Source organism: Scyliorhinus torazame, chromosome 9 (genome assembly GCF_047496885.1).
Source record: "Scyliorhinus torazame isolate Kashiwa2021f chromosome 9, sScyTor2.1, whole genome shotgun sequence".
Taxonomy (NCBI): Eukaryota; Metazoa; Chordata; class Chondrichthyes; order Carcharhiniformes; family Scyliorhinidae; genus Scyliorhinus; species Scyliorhinus torazame.
Window position 1 is genome coordinate 2382019 of NC_092715.1, and position 15770 is coordinate 2397788.

Below are 15770 nucleotides of genomic sequence, written 5' to 3' on the forward strand. Positions count from 1 at the left end.
TGGCCATGTATACCCATCCCCGCCCTGCCCGTCTTCCTGGAATGATGTATTGACTGCCTTTTTTTCTGTTGTCTAGGTTTCTTCCATGGGAATTACACCCTTTTTTGTGGAAAACGTTAGTGAGTTGCAGCTGTGCGGCATCAAGCTAGTGACGGCTGTAAGTACAGTTATTTGAAATAATCAACCGTGGTTTGTGTTTAGTTTATCTGCAGATGAATAAATCTGTTGCAATTTGCAGTAATTTGGTTCTGCCATGTTTCACTTGGTTGCGCACTCGCTCAGGCAGAAGTTTCCTGGTTCAAGTCTCACTCCCAGGATTTGAGTTCCCAAATAAAGGAACTCCAGTGCAGCACTGAGGGAATGCTGTACTGTTGGGGCACTGTCTTTTGAGGCCCCTTCTGCTCTCTGGGCTGGGCGTAAAATATGCCAAGACACCGTTTCAAAGATGTCCTGGAATACATATCCTTCAATTCTGATGAACTGTTGGACGTACTCAAAATGTTAACTCTGCATTTTCTCCCTACAGATGCTGCCAGACCTGCTGTGTTTTTCCAGCATTCTCTGTTGTTGTTATCTTGCTGTGCACAAATTGGTTGCAACTTATCTACTGCCGGAAACAACAAACTCAGCCCTGTCGACTCAGTCCTCCTGATTATCATGGGGAGCAAATCAGCGGAGGCATTAGTGTAGTACAGAAAGTGCAGGATAGAGCTTAAGAAATAAATTGGGAGAGCAAAGAGGGGAGTGTTATGGGCCAGGGTTAGAAAACTCCAAAGTATATCATGGAGTTCACCTGACCTACAACTGTTTGTTGATTTTGGTTACGATGAGCACAAGGGCCTGTCTTTCAGGTGTTATTCAACACAGGCCTTAAGCACTTTTAATCAAACACAAGCTTTATTCTACGAATTTAGTTAACATTTTTATAAACACACACAGTAAGCATTTTTATCAACTATAAACATAACTAACCCACACAGCTACAGTAATCTATGTATAACCCTTCATAAATTTCCCCCTTTAACTGTTCCAATTTATAACAATGGATAGCACAAATGCTTCACAGCTCCAGGGTCCCAGGTTCGATTCCGGCTTGGGTCACTGTCTGTGCGGAGTCTGCACATCCTCCCCGTGTCTGCGTGGGTTTCCTCCGGGTGCTCCGGTTTCCTCCCACAGTCCAAAGATGTGCAGGTTAGGTGGATTGGCCGTGCTAAATTGCCCATAGTGTCCAAAATTGCCCTTAGTGTTGGGTGGGGTTACTGGGTTATGGGGATAGGGTGGACGTGTGGACCTTGGGTAGGGTGCTCTTTCCAAGAGCTGGTGCAGACTCGATGGGCCGAATGGCCTCCTTCTGCACTGTAAATTCTATGATTCTATGATAACACGATCCCATAAACCAGAAACCACATTTCAAAGGTGTGACCCAACACACTGCACTCTTACAGTCTTTAAGACTTGGTATGGATACACCTGTTTCTTTTCCAGAACAGCAGGTTTCAATTCCTTCCAGAAAACAGTTATCACTTTTAAGTTATCAAGTAATCTGGAAACAGCTTTCAAACTGAAGATAGAGAGATACTTCTTTCCAACCTGTGCGATACAAAACCAGGTGAAACTCAAAGTAAAACTCTGAGCCACAGCCAGCGCCCAACTCAAAAAACATTTCTTAAAGTGACACTCCCATGACAGGAGGGATATGAGAAAGCTCGGGCTGGTAAAAGTAGGGATAATCCCAAGATATTCCATAAGTCTTTCAATGGGAAGAGGATAGCCAAGAAAGAGTAGGGCCCATTAGGGACCAACAGGGAAATCTAGTGGAGCCAGATCACGTTGGGAGGGTTTTGAACAATTACTTCTCATCTGTCTTCACCAAGAGGATGAGGATGTAGATTTGGAACTCTGGGAGAGAGAGAGACTGAGGTTCTTGAGCAAATTGACAAAGGGAGTGACACGGTGTTGGCAGACTTAAACATACTTAGAAAATAGAAGCGGGGGAGGCCATTCGACCCTTCGAGCCTGCTCCACCATTCATTATGATCTTGGTTGATGATGAACTTCAATATATTGATCCCACCTTTCCCCCATACGCCTTTTCCTTTTATTTCCCAAGAGCTGTATCTGATTCCTCCTTGAAATTGCACAACGTTTTGGCCTCAACTACTTTCTGTGGTAGTGAATTCCACAGATTCTCCTTTCTCTGGGTGAAGAAATTTCTCCTCGCCTCCGTCCTAAAAGGTCCCTTATCTCAAACTATGACCTGGACTATGGGCAGCATGGTAGCATAGTGGTTAGCACTGTGGCTTCACAGCGCAAGGGTCCCAGGTTTGATTCCCTGTTGGGTCACTGTGCGGAGTCTGCACGTTCTCCCCGTGTCTGCGTGGGTTTCCTCCCACAGTCCAAAGACGTGCAGGTTAGGTGGCTTGGCCATGCTAAATTACCCTTCGTGCCCAAAAAGGATAGGTACGGTGACTGGGTTCGGGGGCTAGGGTGGAACTGAGGGCTCAAGTGGGTCGGTGCAGACTCGATGGGCCAAATGGCATCCTTCTGCACTGTATGTTCTATGTTTTATGGACTCCCCCACCATGGGGAACATTTATTCTGAATCTACCCTGTGTAATCCTGTTAGAGTTTTCTAAGTTTTTATGAGATCCCCTCTCACTCTTCTAAACTCCAATGAGTATAACCTAACTGGCTTGTCTCTCCGACAGCCCCACCAACCTAGGAATCAGCCTGATAAACCTTGGTTGCTCTCCCTCCATAGTAAGAACATCCTTCCTCAAATAAGGACACTAAAACTGAAGAAAGCTCCAGGTGTGGCCTCACCAATGCCCTATGCAATTTCAGTCAAACATCTCTATTCATATACTAAAATCCTCTCTCTATGAAGGCTAATCTACCGTTTGCCGCCTTTACTGCCTGCTGTCCCTGTGCGCTTATTTTCAGCGACTGATGCACGAGGACACCATGGTCTCGCTGTGTATCCACCTCTCTCAATTTGCACCCATTCAAGTAATAATCTGCCTTTCTATTTTTGCTATTGAAGCAGATAACCTCACATTTATCCACATTATACTGCATCTGCCATGCATGTGCCGACTCACTCAGCCTGTCCAAATCCCGCTGAAGCATCTCTGCATCCTCCTCACAGCTCACCCTCCACCCAACTTTGTATCATCTGCAAATTTGGAGATAATACATTTAGTTCCCTCGTCCAAATCATTAATATATAATGTGAACAGTTGGGGTCCTAGCACAGATCCCTGCAGTACCCCACTAGTCACTGACTGCCAATTGGGGGGAAAAAACACATTTTTTTCAACATTTTGCTTCCTGTCTGCTAAGCAGCTTTCTTTAAAGGTTGGCAAATCTCCAGGTTTGGCTGAATTGTGTCCCAGGCTGCTGAAGGTGGTAAGGGAAGAGATTCCAGGGCTCTAATGCAAATTTTTAATTCTCCCCTGTCCATGGGGGAGGTCCCTCAGGACTGGAGAACGGCAAATTTTGCAGAGATAAGCCAGCAAAAGAACCAGCTATGAAAAGTCCAAAGTTATTGAGCATCCAAAAGATTCAACTGCATGTAAGGAGCTAAATGAAAAACAAAATTGCAAAACTAATTGATCTTTTTAAATTATTAAATTATTTTAAAATGTACGATGCGATCAAACCAAATGGGAACTAAAAAACAAAGAACAAAGAAAATTACAGCACAGGAACAGGCCCTTCAGCCCTCCCAGCCTGCGCCGATCCAGATCCTTTATCTAAACCTGTCTTCTATTTTCCAAGGATCTACTTCCCTCTGTTCCCCGCCCGTTCATATATCTGTCTGGATGCATCTTAAATGATGCTATCGTGCCCACCTCTACCACCTCCGCTGGCAAAGCGTTTCAGGCACCCACCACCCTCTGCGTAAAAAAACTTTCCACGCACATCTCCCTTAAACTTTCCCCCTCTCACCTTGAAATCGTGACCCCTTGTAATTAACAGCCACACTCTTGGGAAAAGCTTGTTGCTATCCACCCTGTCCATACCTCTCATAATTTTGTAGACCAACTATGTCCCTTGTTCAAGATTCAGATGTGTAGATGAGAGTAGTGCAGTTGATGTACGTTATATGGATTTCAGAGAAGCCTTTGACAAGGTCCACATGGGAGACTTATAACAAGGCAAATGCCCATGGGATTCAGGGGAACTTGATGAGGTGGATTCCAAAATTGGTTTAGCTGTAGAAGCACAAAATGACTTGGGAGTCCATGTTCAAGATTCTCTTAAGGTGAACATGCAGGTTCAGTCGGCAGTTCGGAAGGCAAATGCAATGTTAGTATTCATGTCGAGAGGGCTGGAATACAAGAGCAGGGATGTACTTCTGAGGCTGTATAAGGCTCTGGTCAGACCCCATTTGTAGTATTGTGAGCAGTGTTTGGCCCCGTATCTAAGGAAGAATGGGCTGGCCTTGGAAAGGATCCAGTGGAGGATCACAAGAATGATCCCTGGAATGAAGCGCTTGTCATATGAGGAATGGTTGAGGAATCTGGGTCTGTTCTGGTTGGAGTTTAGAAGGGTGAGAGGGGATCTTATTGAAACACCTGGATAGAGTGGATGTGGAGAGGATGTTTCCACTTGTGGGAAAATCTAGAACCAGGGGACAACATCTCGAACTAAAGGGACAATGTTTAAAACAGAGATGAGGAGGAATTTCTTCAGCCAGAGGGTGGTGAATCTGTGGAACTTTTTGCCGCAGAAGGCTGTGGAGGCCAAATCATTGAGTGTCTTTAAGACCGAGATCGATAGGTTCTTGATTAATAAGGGGATCAGGAGTTATGGGGAGAAGGCAGGAGAATGGGGATGAGAAAAATATCAGCCATGATTGAATGGCGGAGCAGACTCGATGGGCTGAGTGGCCTAATTCTGCTCTTTTGGTCTTACGATAGACGGCTGATTCAGTGATTTGAAGCCAGTGTCCAGTGGCGTATCTCCGGGATCTGCGCTGGGTCTCCTATTATTCATCATTTACATAAACGACACAGATGATTATGTGGGGGGTGGATCAGTAGGTTTGCGGATGACACATAAGAACCTAAGAACTAGGAGCAGGAGTCGGCCATCTGGCCCCTCGAACCTGCTCCGCCATTCAATGAGATCATGGCTGATCTTTTGTGGACTCAGCTCCACTTTCCGGCCCGAACACCATAACCCTTAATCCCTTTATTCTTCAAAAAACTATCTATCTTTATCTTAAAAACAATTAATGAAGGAGCCTCTACTGCTTCACTGGGCAAGGAATTCCATAGATTCCACAACCCTTTGGGTGAAGAAGTTCCTCCTAAACTCAGTCCTAAATCTACTTCCCCTTATTTTGAGTCAATGCCCCCTAGTTCTGCTTTCACCCGCCAGTGGAAACAACCTGCCCGCATCTATCCTATCTATTCCTTTCATAATTTTATGTGTTTCTATAAGATCCCCCCCCTCATCCTTCTAAATTGCAATGAGTACAGTCCCAGTCTACTCAACCTCTCCTCGTAATCCAACCCCTTCAGCTCTGGAATTAACCTAGTGAATCACCTCTGCACACCCTCCAGCGCCAGTACGTCCTTTCTCAAGTAAAGAGACCAAAACTGAACACAATACTCCAGGTGTGGCCTCACTAACACCTTATACAATTGCTGCATAACCTCCCTCGTCTTAAACTCCATCCCTCTAGCAATGAAGGACAAAATTCCATTCGCCGCCTTAATCACCTGTTGCACCTGTAAACCAACTTTTTGCGACTCATGCACTAGCACACCCAGGTCCGTCTGCACAGCAGCATGTTTTAATATTTTATCATTTAAATAATACACACTTTTGCTGTTTTTCCTACCAAAATGGATAACCTCACGTTTGTCAACATTGTATTCCATCTGCCAGACCCTAGCCCATTCACTTAATCGATCCAAATCCCGGTGCAGACTTCCGGTGTCCTCTGCACTTTTTGCTTTACCATTCATCTTCGTGTCGTCTGCAAACTTGGACACATTGCCCTTGGTCCCCAACTCCAAATCTTCTATTTAAATTGTGAACAATTGTGGGCCCAACACTGATCCCTGAGGGACACCACTAGTTGCCAACCAGAGAAACACCCATTAATCCCCAGTCTTTGCTTTCTATTAATTAACCAATCCTCTATCCATACTTGACCTCATCCTCCCCAATCTGCCTGTTGAAGTGACCACCTTGTGGAGACAAAGTCCCGTCTTCACATTAAGGATACCCTCCATTGTGTTATGCGGCACTTCCACTGTGCTAAGTGGGATAAAACAAAGAACAATACATCACAGGAACAGGCCCTTCGGCCCTCCAAGCCTGCGCCGACTTCAAACAGATCTAGCTACTCGACTGGGCATTCATGAGGTGCTGTGGGCCATCAGCAGCAGCAGAATTGTATCAACCGCAACCTGCAACCTCCTGGCCCGGCATACCCCCCACTCTTCCATTACCACCAAGCCAGGGGATCAACCCTGGTTCAATGCAGAGTGCAGGAGAGCGTGCCAGGAGCAACATCAGGGAGACTGAAAAATCAGGTGTCAACCTGATGAAGCTACAACACTGGACTACTTGTGTGCCAAAGAGCATAAGCAGCAAGTGCTGGAGCGAAGTGATTCCACAAACACTGCCACATCCATCTGTGAATTTTGATGGACAATTAAACGACTCACTCAAGGAGAAGGCCCACAAATATCTCCATCCTCAATGACGGGGGAGGAATTTTGCTGGTTGGAGTCATACCTGCACAAAGGAAGCTGGTTGTGGTGATTGGAGGTCAATCGTCTCAGCTGCAGGACACCACTGCAGGAGTTCCTCAGGGTAGTGTTCTCGGCCTAACCATCTTCAGCTGCTTCATCAATGACCTTCCTTTCATCATAAGGTCAGAAATGGGGATGTTTGCGGATGGCTACACAATGTTCAGCACCATTCGTGACGACTCAGATAACGAAGCAGTCCGTGTCCAAATGCAGCAAAATCTGGACAGTATCCAGGCTTGGGCTGACAAGTGCCAAGTTACATTCGCGCCACACAAGTGCCAGGCAATGACCACCTCCTACAAGAGAGAATCTAACCATCGCCCCATGACATTCAATGGCATCACCATCGTGGAATCCCCCACAATCAACATCCTGGGGGTTACCATTGATCAGAAACTGAACTGGACCCAGCCACATTAATATTGTGGCTACCAGGGAAGTTAAAGGCTACCAAAGAGAAAATGCTGGAAAATCTCAGCAGGTCTGGCAGCATCTGTAGGGAGAGAAAAGAGCGAACGTTTCGAGTCCGATGACTCTTTGCCAAAGCAATGATGAACATTGACAAAGAGCCACCTGGACTCGAAACGTTAACTCTTTTCTCTAACTACAGATGCTGCCAGACCTGCTGAGATTTTCCAGCATTTCCTCTTTGGTTTCAGATTCCAGCATCCGCAGTAATTTGCTTTTATCCAGGTTAAAGCCTAGGAATCCTACAGAAAGTAACTCGTCTCCTGACCCGCCCAAAGCCTGTCCACCATCTACAAGGCACAAGTCAGGAGTGTGATGGAAAACTCTCCACTTGCCTGGATGAGTGCAGCTCCAACAACACTCAAGAAGCTCAACACTGTCCAGGACAAAGCAGCCCCGCTTGATTGGCTCCCCCTTCCACAAACATTAAAACCCTCCACCACCGATGAACAGTGGCAGCCGTGTGCACCATCTACAAGAGGCACTGCAGAAACTCATCAAGCCTCCTTAGGCAGCACCTTCCAAACCCACGACCACTACCACCTAGAAGAACAAGAGCAGCAGATACCTGGGAACCCCACCACCTGGAAGTTCCCCTCCAAGTCACTCACCACCCTGACTCAAATATATTGAAGTTCCTTCACTGTTGCTGGGTCATACTCCTGAAACTCCCTCCCTAACAGCACAGTGGGTGTGCCTACACCTTGGGCACTGCAGCCGTTCAAAAAGGCAACTCACCAACTGAAGGGCAATAAATGCTGGTGTAGCCAGCGATGGCCACATCCTTTGAATCAAGATAAATATCAGGAAAACACGGCAAAAGTACTTCAATTGTAAAGCAGTTGGAGAGACATCTGTTAGTTATGAAAGGTGCTCCGAAAATAAGTTTTCTTTCATGTTTTAATTTTAAATTAATTCACCGATGAAGGTGTTTAGTCCTAAAATGCACGTCTCGTTTGCTTCTCCAGCTGATTCTGCTACATTGCTGGCTGGTCTGCCCAGTAACAAGGTATGCAACAGCCTGATAGGCATGCCACAGTATGGGGGTTTTCTGAGTTTAATGCCACAGTATGGGGTTTTTCTGAGTTTAATGCCACAGTATGGGGTTTTTCTGAGTTTAATGCCGCAGTATGGGCTATTTCTGAGTTTCGTGCTGTAAGTTTTTGTGCTCCACTTGTAAAATTCATCATCCAGCTGAAGATTTTCTTTTGGACCATTTCACAGGTGTTCTCAAGGTATGAGAAGCACAGACAGTTGATATTAGAAGAGATGTTTGCCTCGCTTGCAAAACTCCCAACAAGTAAGAGGAGTCTAAGAAATTTCAGGTAACACGATTCACTCTTTGTGTAAGTGCTGTGTGTAAGTTAGCTTTATTGCAAGAGGATTTGTTTATAGGGATAGAGATGCCTTGCTGCAATTACTTTTGAGCTTTGGTGAGACTGCACTCGGATTATTGTTTGCAGTTTTAGTGCCTTTACCTAAAAGAGGATATACTTGCCAAAGTGGGAGTGCATCAAATGTTCACTAAATAATTTCTGGGATGGAGGGATTATCCTCTGAGGAACAATTAAATATACTGGGCCTATATTCTCCAGCATTTAAAAAGGATGAGGTGATCTTATTGAAACATACAAAATTCTGACAGGGCTCGACACGGTAGATGCAGGAAAGGTCCTTCCCCTGGCTGGGAAGTCTCGACCCAGAGGGCACAATCTCAGAATAAGGGCAAACCATTACCCAAGATGAGAAATAAGACCATGAGACATAGGAGCAGAATTAGGCCACTCGGCCCATCGAACCTGCTCCGCCATTCAATCATGGCTGATATTTTCTCATCCCCATTCTCCTGCCTTCTCCCCTTAACTCCTGATCCCCTTATTAATCAAGAACCTATCTATCTCTGTCTTAAAGACACTCAGTGAATTGGCCTCCACAGCCTTCTGCGGCAAAGAGTTCCACAGATCTCTTCACTCAGAGGCTGGTTAATCTTTGGAATTCTCTCCCTGTGGAGCTACAGTAATTGAGTATATTCAAGATTGAGATCGATAGATTTCTATATATTAAAAGCATCAAGGGATGTGGATAGTGCAGGAAAATGGTGTCGCAGTAGAAAATTTGCCAGGATCTTATAGAATGGCGGAGCAGGTTTGGCCTGCTCCTGCTTCTATTTCTTGTCATTTTGTGTTCTGATGTCAGATTTCCTTCCCTTCCCACGCCAGCCATGCTGTGGCTTCTTCTTTATGTTGCCCATTTAATTTTTATTCGGAGCACCTTTGTACTTTGGCCAATCAAGACGACCTACACATTTTATGTAGGATTTTTACAACCAGTAGATGTAGGCGATTTAAACTCAATTTCTAAAGTTGGAACGATGCTGTCTAATCTGTTATGCCACAGCGAAATGTAATTTTGAAGTGTTCCTGGACCCACATGTTGCAGTTTTAACTGAAGGAGAAGAGCCTTAAGTGAATTAGTGATGTCAGTGACATGAGCCCTGATGTTTGTTCATGTTTTATTAAACAGATTAAACAGCAGTGATATGGACGGAGAGCCACTCTTTATTCAGATGGTGACAGCCTTAGTGTTGCAGCTGATACAATGTGTTGTGCATCTCCCAGCTGCAGAGAAGGATTCCAACACTGTTGATGAGGATGGAAACAAGAAGGTAGGAAGCCCGCAGGCTGAATATTGATGAGTGGTTATTCCACTCCGATGGGGAATGCAGCCAGAGCCAAGTTCATGGCACCATGCGTGACTCAACAGAGAACAAGAAGATTGGAAAAATAAATGATGGGGTCCTATAGTTAAGAAAACGTCAGGCATTTCATTAGCGCCAGCAAGAATCCAAGTGATAAATTATCTTACTGGTGCTGACTAACCGAGCAGCGACCGAGCATTCTCATGGGCATGGGGAGTGGCTGTTCGTCAATAGCAGAGTTTGGTCAATACTCCTGACGAGTTGCCGAGACGATTGGTACCAGAATTAACATTAGAAGGGAAAAGCAAAATGAAAGATTGGGAGAGACATAGCATTAGAATGAGAAATTGCAAGGTAATAATGAGGGACTAGCTATCCTAGATTTGATATTATGCAGTGGGAAGGGGTTAATTAATCTTGTTTTGCAGGATCCTTTAGGGAACAGTGGCCATAACATGATAGAATTCTTAATTAGGATGGAAAGTGAAGAAATCTGATCTGAAATTAGGGTCCTAAATCTAAACCGAGGAAGCTGTGCGGCTCTAGTTGGCTACGATTGAGGAACATCATTCAAAGGCATGGCGGATAGGCAATGGCTCGTATTTAAGCAATAAATGCATGATTACAACAGTTATGCATTTCTTTCTAGCGCAAAAATACAAGAAAAGTGGCCCAGCCACAGCTTACAAAATAAATTATGCATATTATTCGATGCAAAGAGTAGTCATATAAAGTTGCTAGACAAGGTAGCAGGCCCGAAGATTGGGAGAAGTTCAGAATTCAGCAAAGGCGGACTGATTGATTCAGAGGGGGAAAAATAGACTGAGAATAAACTTGCAAGAAACATAAAAGCTGATGCTAAAAGCTTCTATAGGTAACTGAAAAGAAAAAGATTAGTGAAGATAAATGGTCCCTTACAAGCTGAAACAGGAGAATTGATAATGGAGAACAAGGAAATGGCAGAGCAATTAAACAACTACTTTGGTTCTGTCTTAATGGAGGAAGACACAAATAACTTCCCAAAGATTCTAAGGAATCAAGAGTCTAGTGAGAGGGAGGAATTGAAGGAAATTAGCACCACTAGAAAAATTGTGCCGGAGAAATTAATGGGACTGAAAGCTGATAAATTCCCAGGGGTTGCCATTGGTTGGCATCTTCCAAAATTCTGTAGATTCTGGAACAGTTCTGGCAAATTTGACCCCGCTATTTAACAAAGGAGGGAGGGAGAAAACCAGGATTTACAGACCAGTTAACCGAACATCAGTAGCAGGGGAAATGCTAGACTCTATTGTAAAGGATAGGATTGCAGAACATTTAGAAAATATCAACGGGGTTAGATACAGTCAACATGGAATAATGAAAGGGAAATAGTTTTCACAACCTACTGGAGTTTTTTGAGGACATAACTAGTAGGATAGATGAGGCTGAATCAGTGGGTGTGGCGTATTTGGATTTTCAGAAAGCTTTTGATCACTTATTGTCACAAGTCGGCTTCAATTAAGTTACTGTGAAAAGCCCCTGGTCACCACGTTCCGGCGCCTGTTCGGGGAGGCCGGTACGGGAATTGAACCTGCGTTGCTGGTCTTCTTCATTACAACCAAGCTGTTTAGCCCACTGTGCTAAACCAGTGCCGAACCGTTGTCCTACATTAATCATAGATTATCATTGAATTTACAGTGCAGAAGGAAGCCATTCGGCCCATTGAGTCTGCACCAGCTCTTGGAAAGAGCACCCTACCCAAGGTCAACACCGCCACCCAACACTAAGGGCAATTTTGGACACGAAGGGCAATTTGTCATGGCCAATCCACCTAACCTGCACATCTTTGGACTGTGGGAGGAAACCGGAGCAGCCGGAGGAACCCACGCGCACACGGGGAGAACGTGCAGACTCCGCACAGACAGTGACCCAAGCCGGGAATCTAACCTGGGACCCTGGAGCTGTGAAGCAATTGTGCTATCCACCATGCTACCGTGCTGCCCTCTCACTAGACTAGTAATCCCGAGGCTCATGCGAAGGGTCTGAGAACATGGGTTCAAATCCCACCACGGCAACTAGTGGAATTTGAATTCAACCAATAAATCTGGAGCCGAAAGCTGGTATCAGTAATGTTAACCGTAAAACTATTGGCAATTATTGTAAAAACCTAATGTCCTTCAGGGAAGGAAATCTGCCGTCTGCCCTTGAACTGGGTGGTTTGTGAGGCCACTTGAGGGGGCAATCAGGGACGGACAATAAACGCATGCCTTCCTGGCGGCATCCACATTCCATGAAAGAATAAATTACTGCAGCTCTACAGGGCCTTGGTGAGATCACACCTGAAATATTGTGAGCAGTTTTGGTTTCCTTTATGAAAGGATAGACTTACCAAGAAGGAGCGTGGTGAACGTCCACGATTGATTGATATTTATTGAGACTGATTCCTGGGGTGGCAGGGCATGTCATATGAAGAGAGATGGGGTTGACTGTGCCTGTATTCACTGGAACTTAAAATGAGAGGGGATGTCATTGAAATGTATAAAAATTCTGACTGGGCTGGACGTTGGATGCAGGTTTCTTTTTTTAAAATATATTTTATTAAAGTTTTCAAACACAATTGTTTCCCTTACAAATCAACAAAAATGGTAGCATGATACCTGCTATATAACATTGTTTAAATAATATAGTAAACTAACCAAATAACACTAAGTAATGCTCCCCCCACCCCCTCTCCCCATCTAGAACACAAACAATTTACCCCCCCCCCCCCCCGGGGCTGCTGCTGGCTATCTATCTTCCCCCTAACGTTCCGCTAGATAGTCGAGGAACGGTTGCCACCGCCTGGTGAACCCTTGAGCCGATCCTCTCAGCGCAAACTTCATCCGCTCCAGTTTTATGAACCCCGCCATATCGTTTATCCAGGTCTCCAGGCCGGGGGTTTCGCTTCCTTCCACATGAGTAAAATCCTACGCCGGGCTACTAGGGACGCAAAGACCACAACATCGGCCTCTTTCGCCTCCTGCACTCCCGGCTCATCCGCTACTCCAAATATAGCTAACCCCCAGCCTGGCTTGACCCGGACCTTCACCACCTTCGAGATCACTCCCGTCACTCCCCTCCAATACCCCACAGCCCACAAACCCACCTCAATCTCCTCCCCGAGCTCTTCTTCCCATTTTCCCTTCAGCTCGTCCACCAACTCCTCCCCCTCTTCTCTCATCTCCCGGTATATCTCGGACACTTTGCCCTCCCCAACCCACACCCCCGAAAGCACCCTGTCCTGGATCCCTTGTGTCGGGAGCAGCGGAAATTCCCTCACCAGTTGTCTCGTGAACGCTCTCACCTGCATAAAGCTAAAGGTATTTCCCAGGGGCAGCTCATACTTTTCCTCAAGCGCTCCCAAGCTTGCAAACGTCCCGTCTATAAATAAGTCTCCCACTCTCCTGATTCCTGCCCAATGCCAGCCCTGGAATCCTCTGTCCAGCCTCCCTGGGGCAAACAAAGAACAACAAAGAACAAAGAAATGTACAGCACAGGAACAGGCCCTTCGGCCCTCCAAGCCCGTGCCGACCATACTGCCCGACTAAACTACAATCTTCTACACTTCCTGGGTCCGTATCCTTCTATTCCCATCCTATTCATATATTTGTCAAGATGCCCCTTAAATGTCCCTATCGTCCCTGCCTCCACTACCTCCTCCGGTAGTGAGTTCCAGGCACCCACTACCCTCTGCGTAAAAAACTTGCCTCGTACATCTACTCTAAACTTTGCCCCTCTCACCTTAAACCTATGCCCCCTAGTAATTGACCCCTCTACCCTGGGGAAAAGCCTCTGACTATCCACTCTGTCTATGCCCCTCATAATTTTGTATACCTCTATCAGGTCGCCCCTCAACCTCCTTCGTTCCAGTGAGAACAAACCGAGTTTATTCAATCGCTCCTCATAGCTTATGCCCTCCATACCAGGCAACATTCTGGTAAATCTCTTCTGCACCCTCTCTAAAGCCTCCACATCCTTCTGGTAGTGTGGCGACCAGAATTGAACACTATACTCCAAGTGTGGCCTAACTAAGGTTCTATACAGCTGCAACATGACTTGCCAATTCTTATACTCAATGCCCCGGCCAATGAAGGCAAGCATGCCGTATGCCTTCTTGACTACCTTCTCCACCTGTGTAGCCCCTTTCAGTGATCTGTGGACCTGTACTCCTAGATCTCTTTGACTTTCAATACTCTTGAGGGTTCTACCATTCACTGTATATTCCCTACCTGCATTAGCCCTTCCAAAATGCATTACCTCACATTTGTCCAGGTTAAACTCCATCTGCCATCTCTCCGCCCAAGTCTCCAGACAATCTAAATCCTGCTGTATCCTCAGACAGTCCTCATCGCTATCCGCAATTCCACCAACCTTTGTGTCGTCTGCAAACTTACTAATCAGACCAGTTACATTTTCCTCCAAATCATTTATATATACTACAAAGAGCAAAGGTCCCAGCACTGATCCCTGTGGAACACCACTGGTCACAGCCCTCCAATTAGAAAAGCATCCCTCCATTGCTACCCTCTGCCTTCTATGGCCTAGCCAGTTCTGTATCCACCTTGCCAGTTCACCCCTGATCCCGTGTGACTTCACCTTTTGTACTAGTCTACCATGAGGGACCTTGTCAAAGGCCTTACTGAAGTCCATATAGACAACATCTACTGCCCTACCTGCATCAATCATCTTAGTGACCTCCTCGAAAAACTCTATCAAGTTAGTGAGACACGACCTCCCCTTCACAAAACCGTGCTGCCTCTCACTAATACGTCCATTTGCTTCCAAATGGGAGTAGATCCTGTCTCGAAGAATTCTCTCCAGTAATTTCCCTACCACTGAAGTAAGGCTCACCGGCCTGTAGTTCCCGGGATTATCCCTGCCACCCTTCTTAAACAGAGGAACAACATTGGCTATTCTCCAGTCCTCCGGGACATCCCCTGAAGACAGCGAGGATCCAAAGATTTCTGTCAAGGCCTCAGCAATTTCCTCTCCAGCCTCCTTCAGTATTCTGGGGTAGATCCCATCCGGCCCTGGGGACTTATCTACCTTAATATTTTTTAAGACACCCAACACCTCGTCTTTTTGGATCACAATGTGACCCAGGCTATCTACACCCCCTTCTCCAGACTCAACATCTACCAATTCCTTCTCTTTGGTGAATACTGATGCAAAGTATTCATTTAGTACCTCGCCCATTTCCTCTGGCTCCACACATAGATTCCCTTGCCTATCCTTCAGTGGGCCAACCCTTTCCCTGGCTACCCTCTTGCTTTTTATGTAAGTGTAAAAAGCCTTGGGATTTTCCTTAACCCTATTTGCCAATGACTTTTCATGACCCCTTCTAGCCCTCCTGACTCCCTGCTTAAGTTCCTTCCTACTTTCCTTATATGCCACACAGGCTTCGTCTGTTCCCAGCCTTTTAGCCCTGACAAATGCCTCCTTTTTCTTTTTGACGAGGCCTACAATATCATTCGTCATCCAAGGTTCCCGAAAATTGCCGTATTTGTCTTTCTTCCTCACAGGAACATGCCTGTCCTGTATTCCTATCAACTGACACTTGAAAGCCTCCCACATGTCAGATGTTGATTTGCCCTCAAACATCCGCCCCCAATCTATGCTCTTCAGTTCCCGCCTAATATTGTTATAATTAGCCTTCCCCCAATTTAGCACATTCATCCTCGGACCACTCTTATCCTTGTCCACCAGTACTTTAAAACTTACTGAATTGTGGTCACTGTTACCGAAATGCTCCCCTACTGAAACATCTACCACCTGGCCGGGCTCATTCCCCAAAACCTATGGTTGTTCCT

At 45.7% G+C, this 15770-nt stretch overlaps 1 protein-coding gene across 4 annotated transcripts in view; it reads left to right on the forward strand.

Annotated features, from left to right (window-relative positions):
- LOC140429045 (nipped-B-like protein) overlaps positions 1-15770 on the forward strand; it is an 817118-nt gene that overhangs the window by 463737 nt on the left and 337611 nt on the right. For all 4 annotated transcript variants that reach the window (XM_072515574.1, XM_072515576.1, XM_072515575.1 and 1 more), the window contains 3 exons: positions 77-157; positions 8469-8569; positions 9768-9909. In XM_072515574.1, coding sequence (XP_072371675.1) covers positions 77-157; positions 8469-8569; positions 9768-9909 — 324 coding nt within the window. The remainder of the gene's footprint in view (positions 1-76; positions 158-8468; positions 8570-9767; positions 9910-15770) is intronic.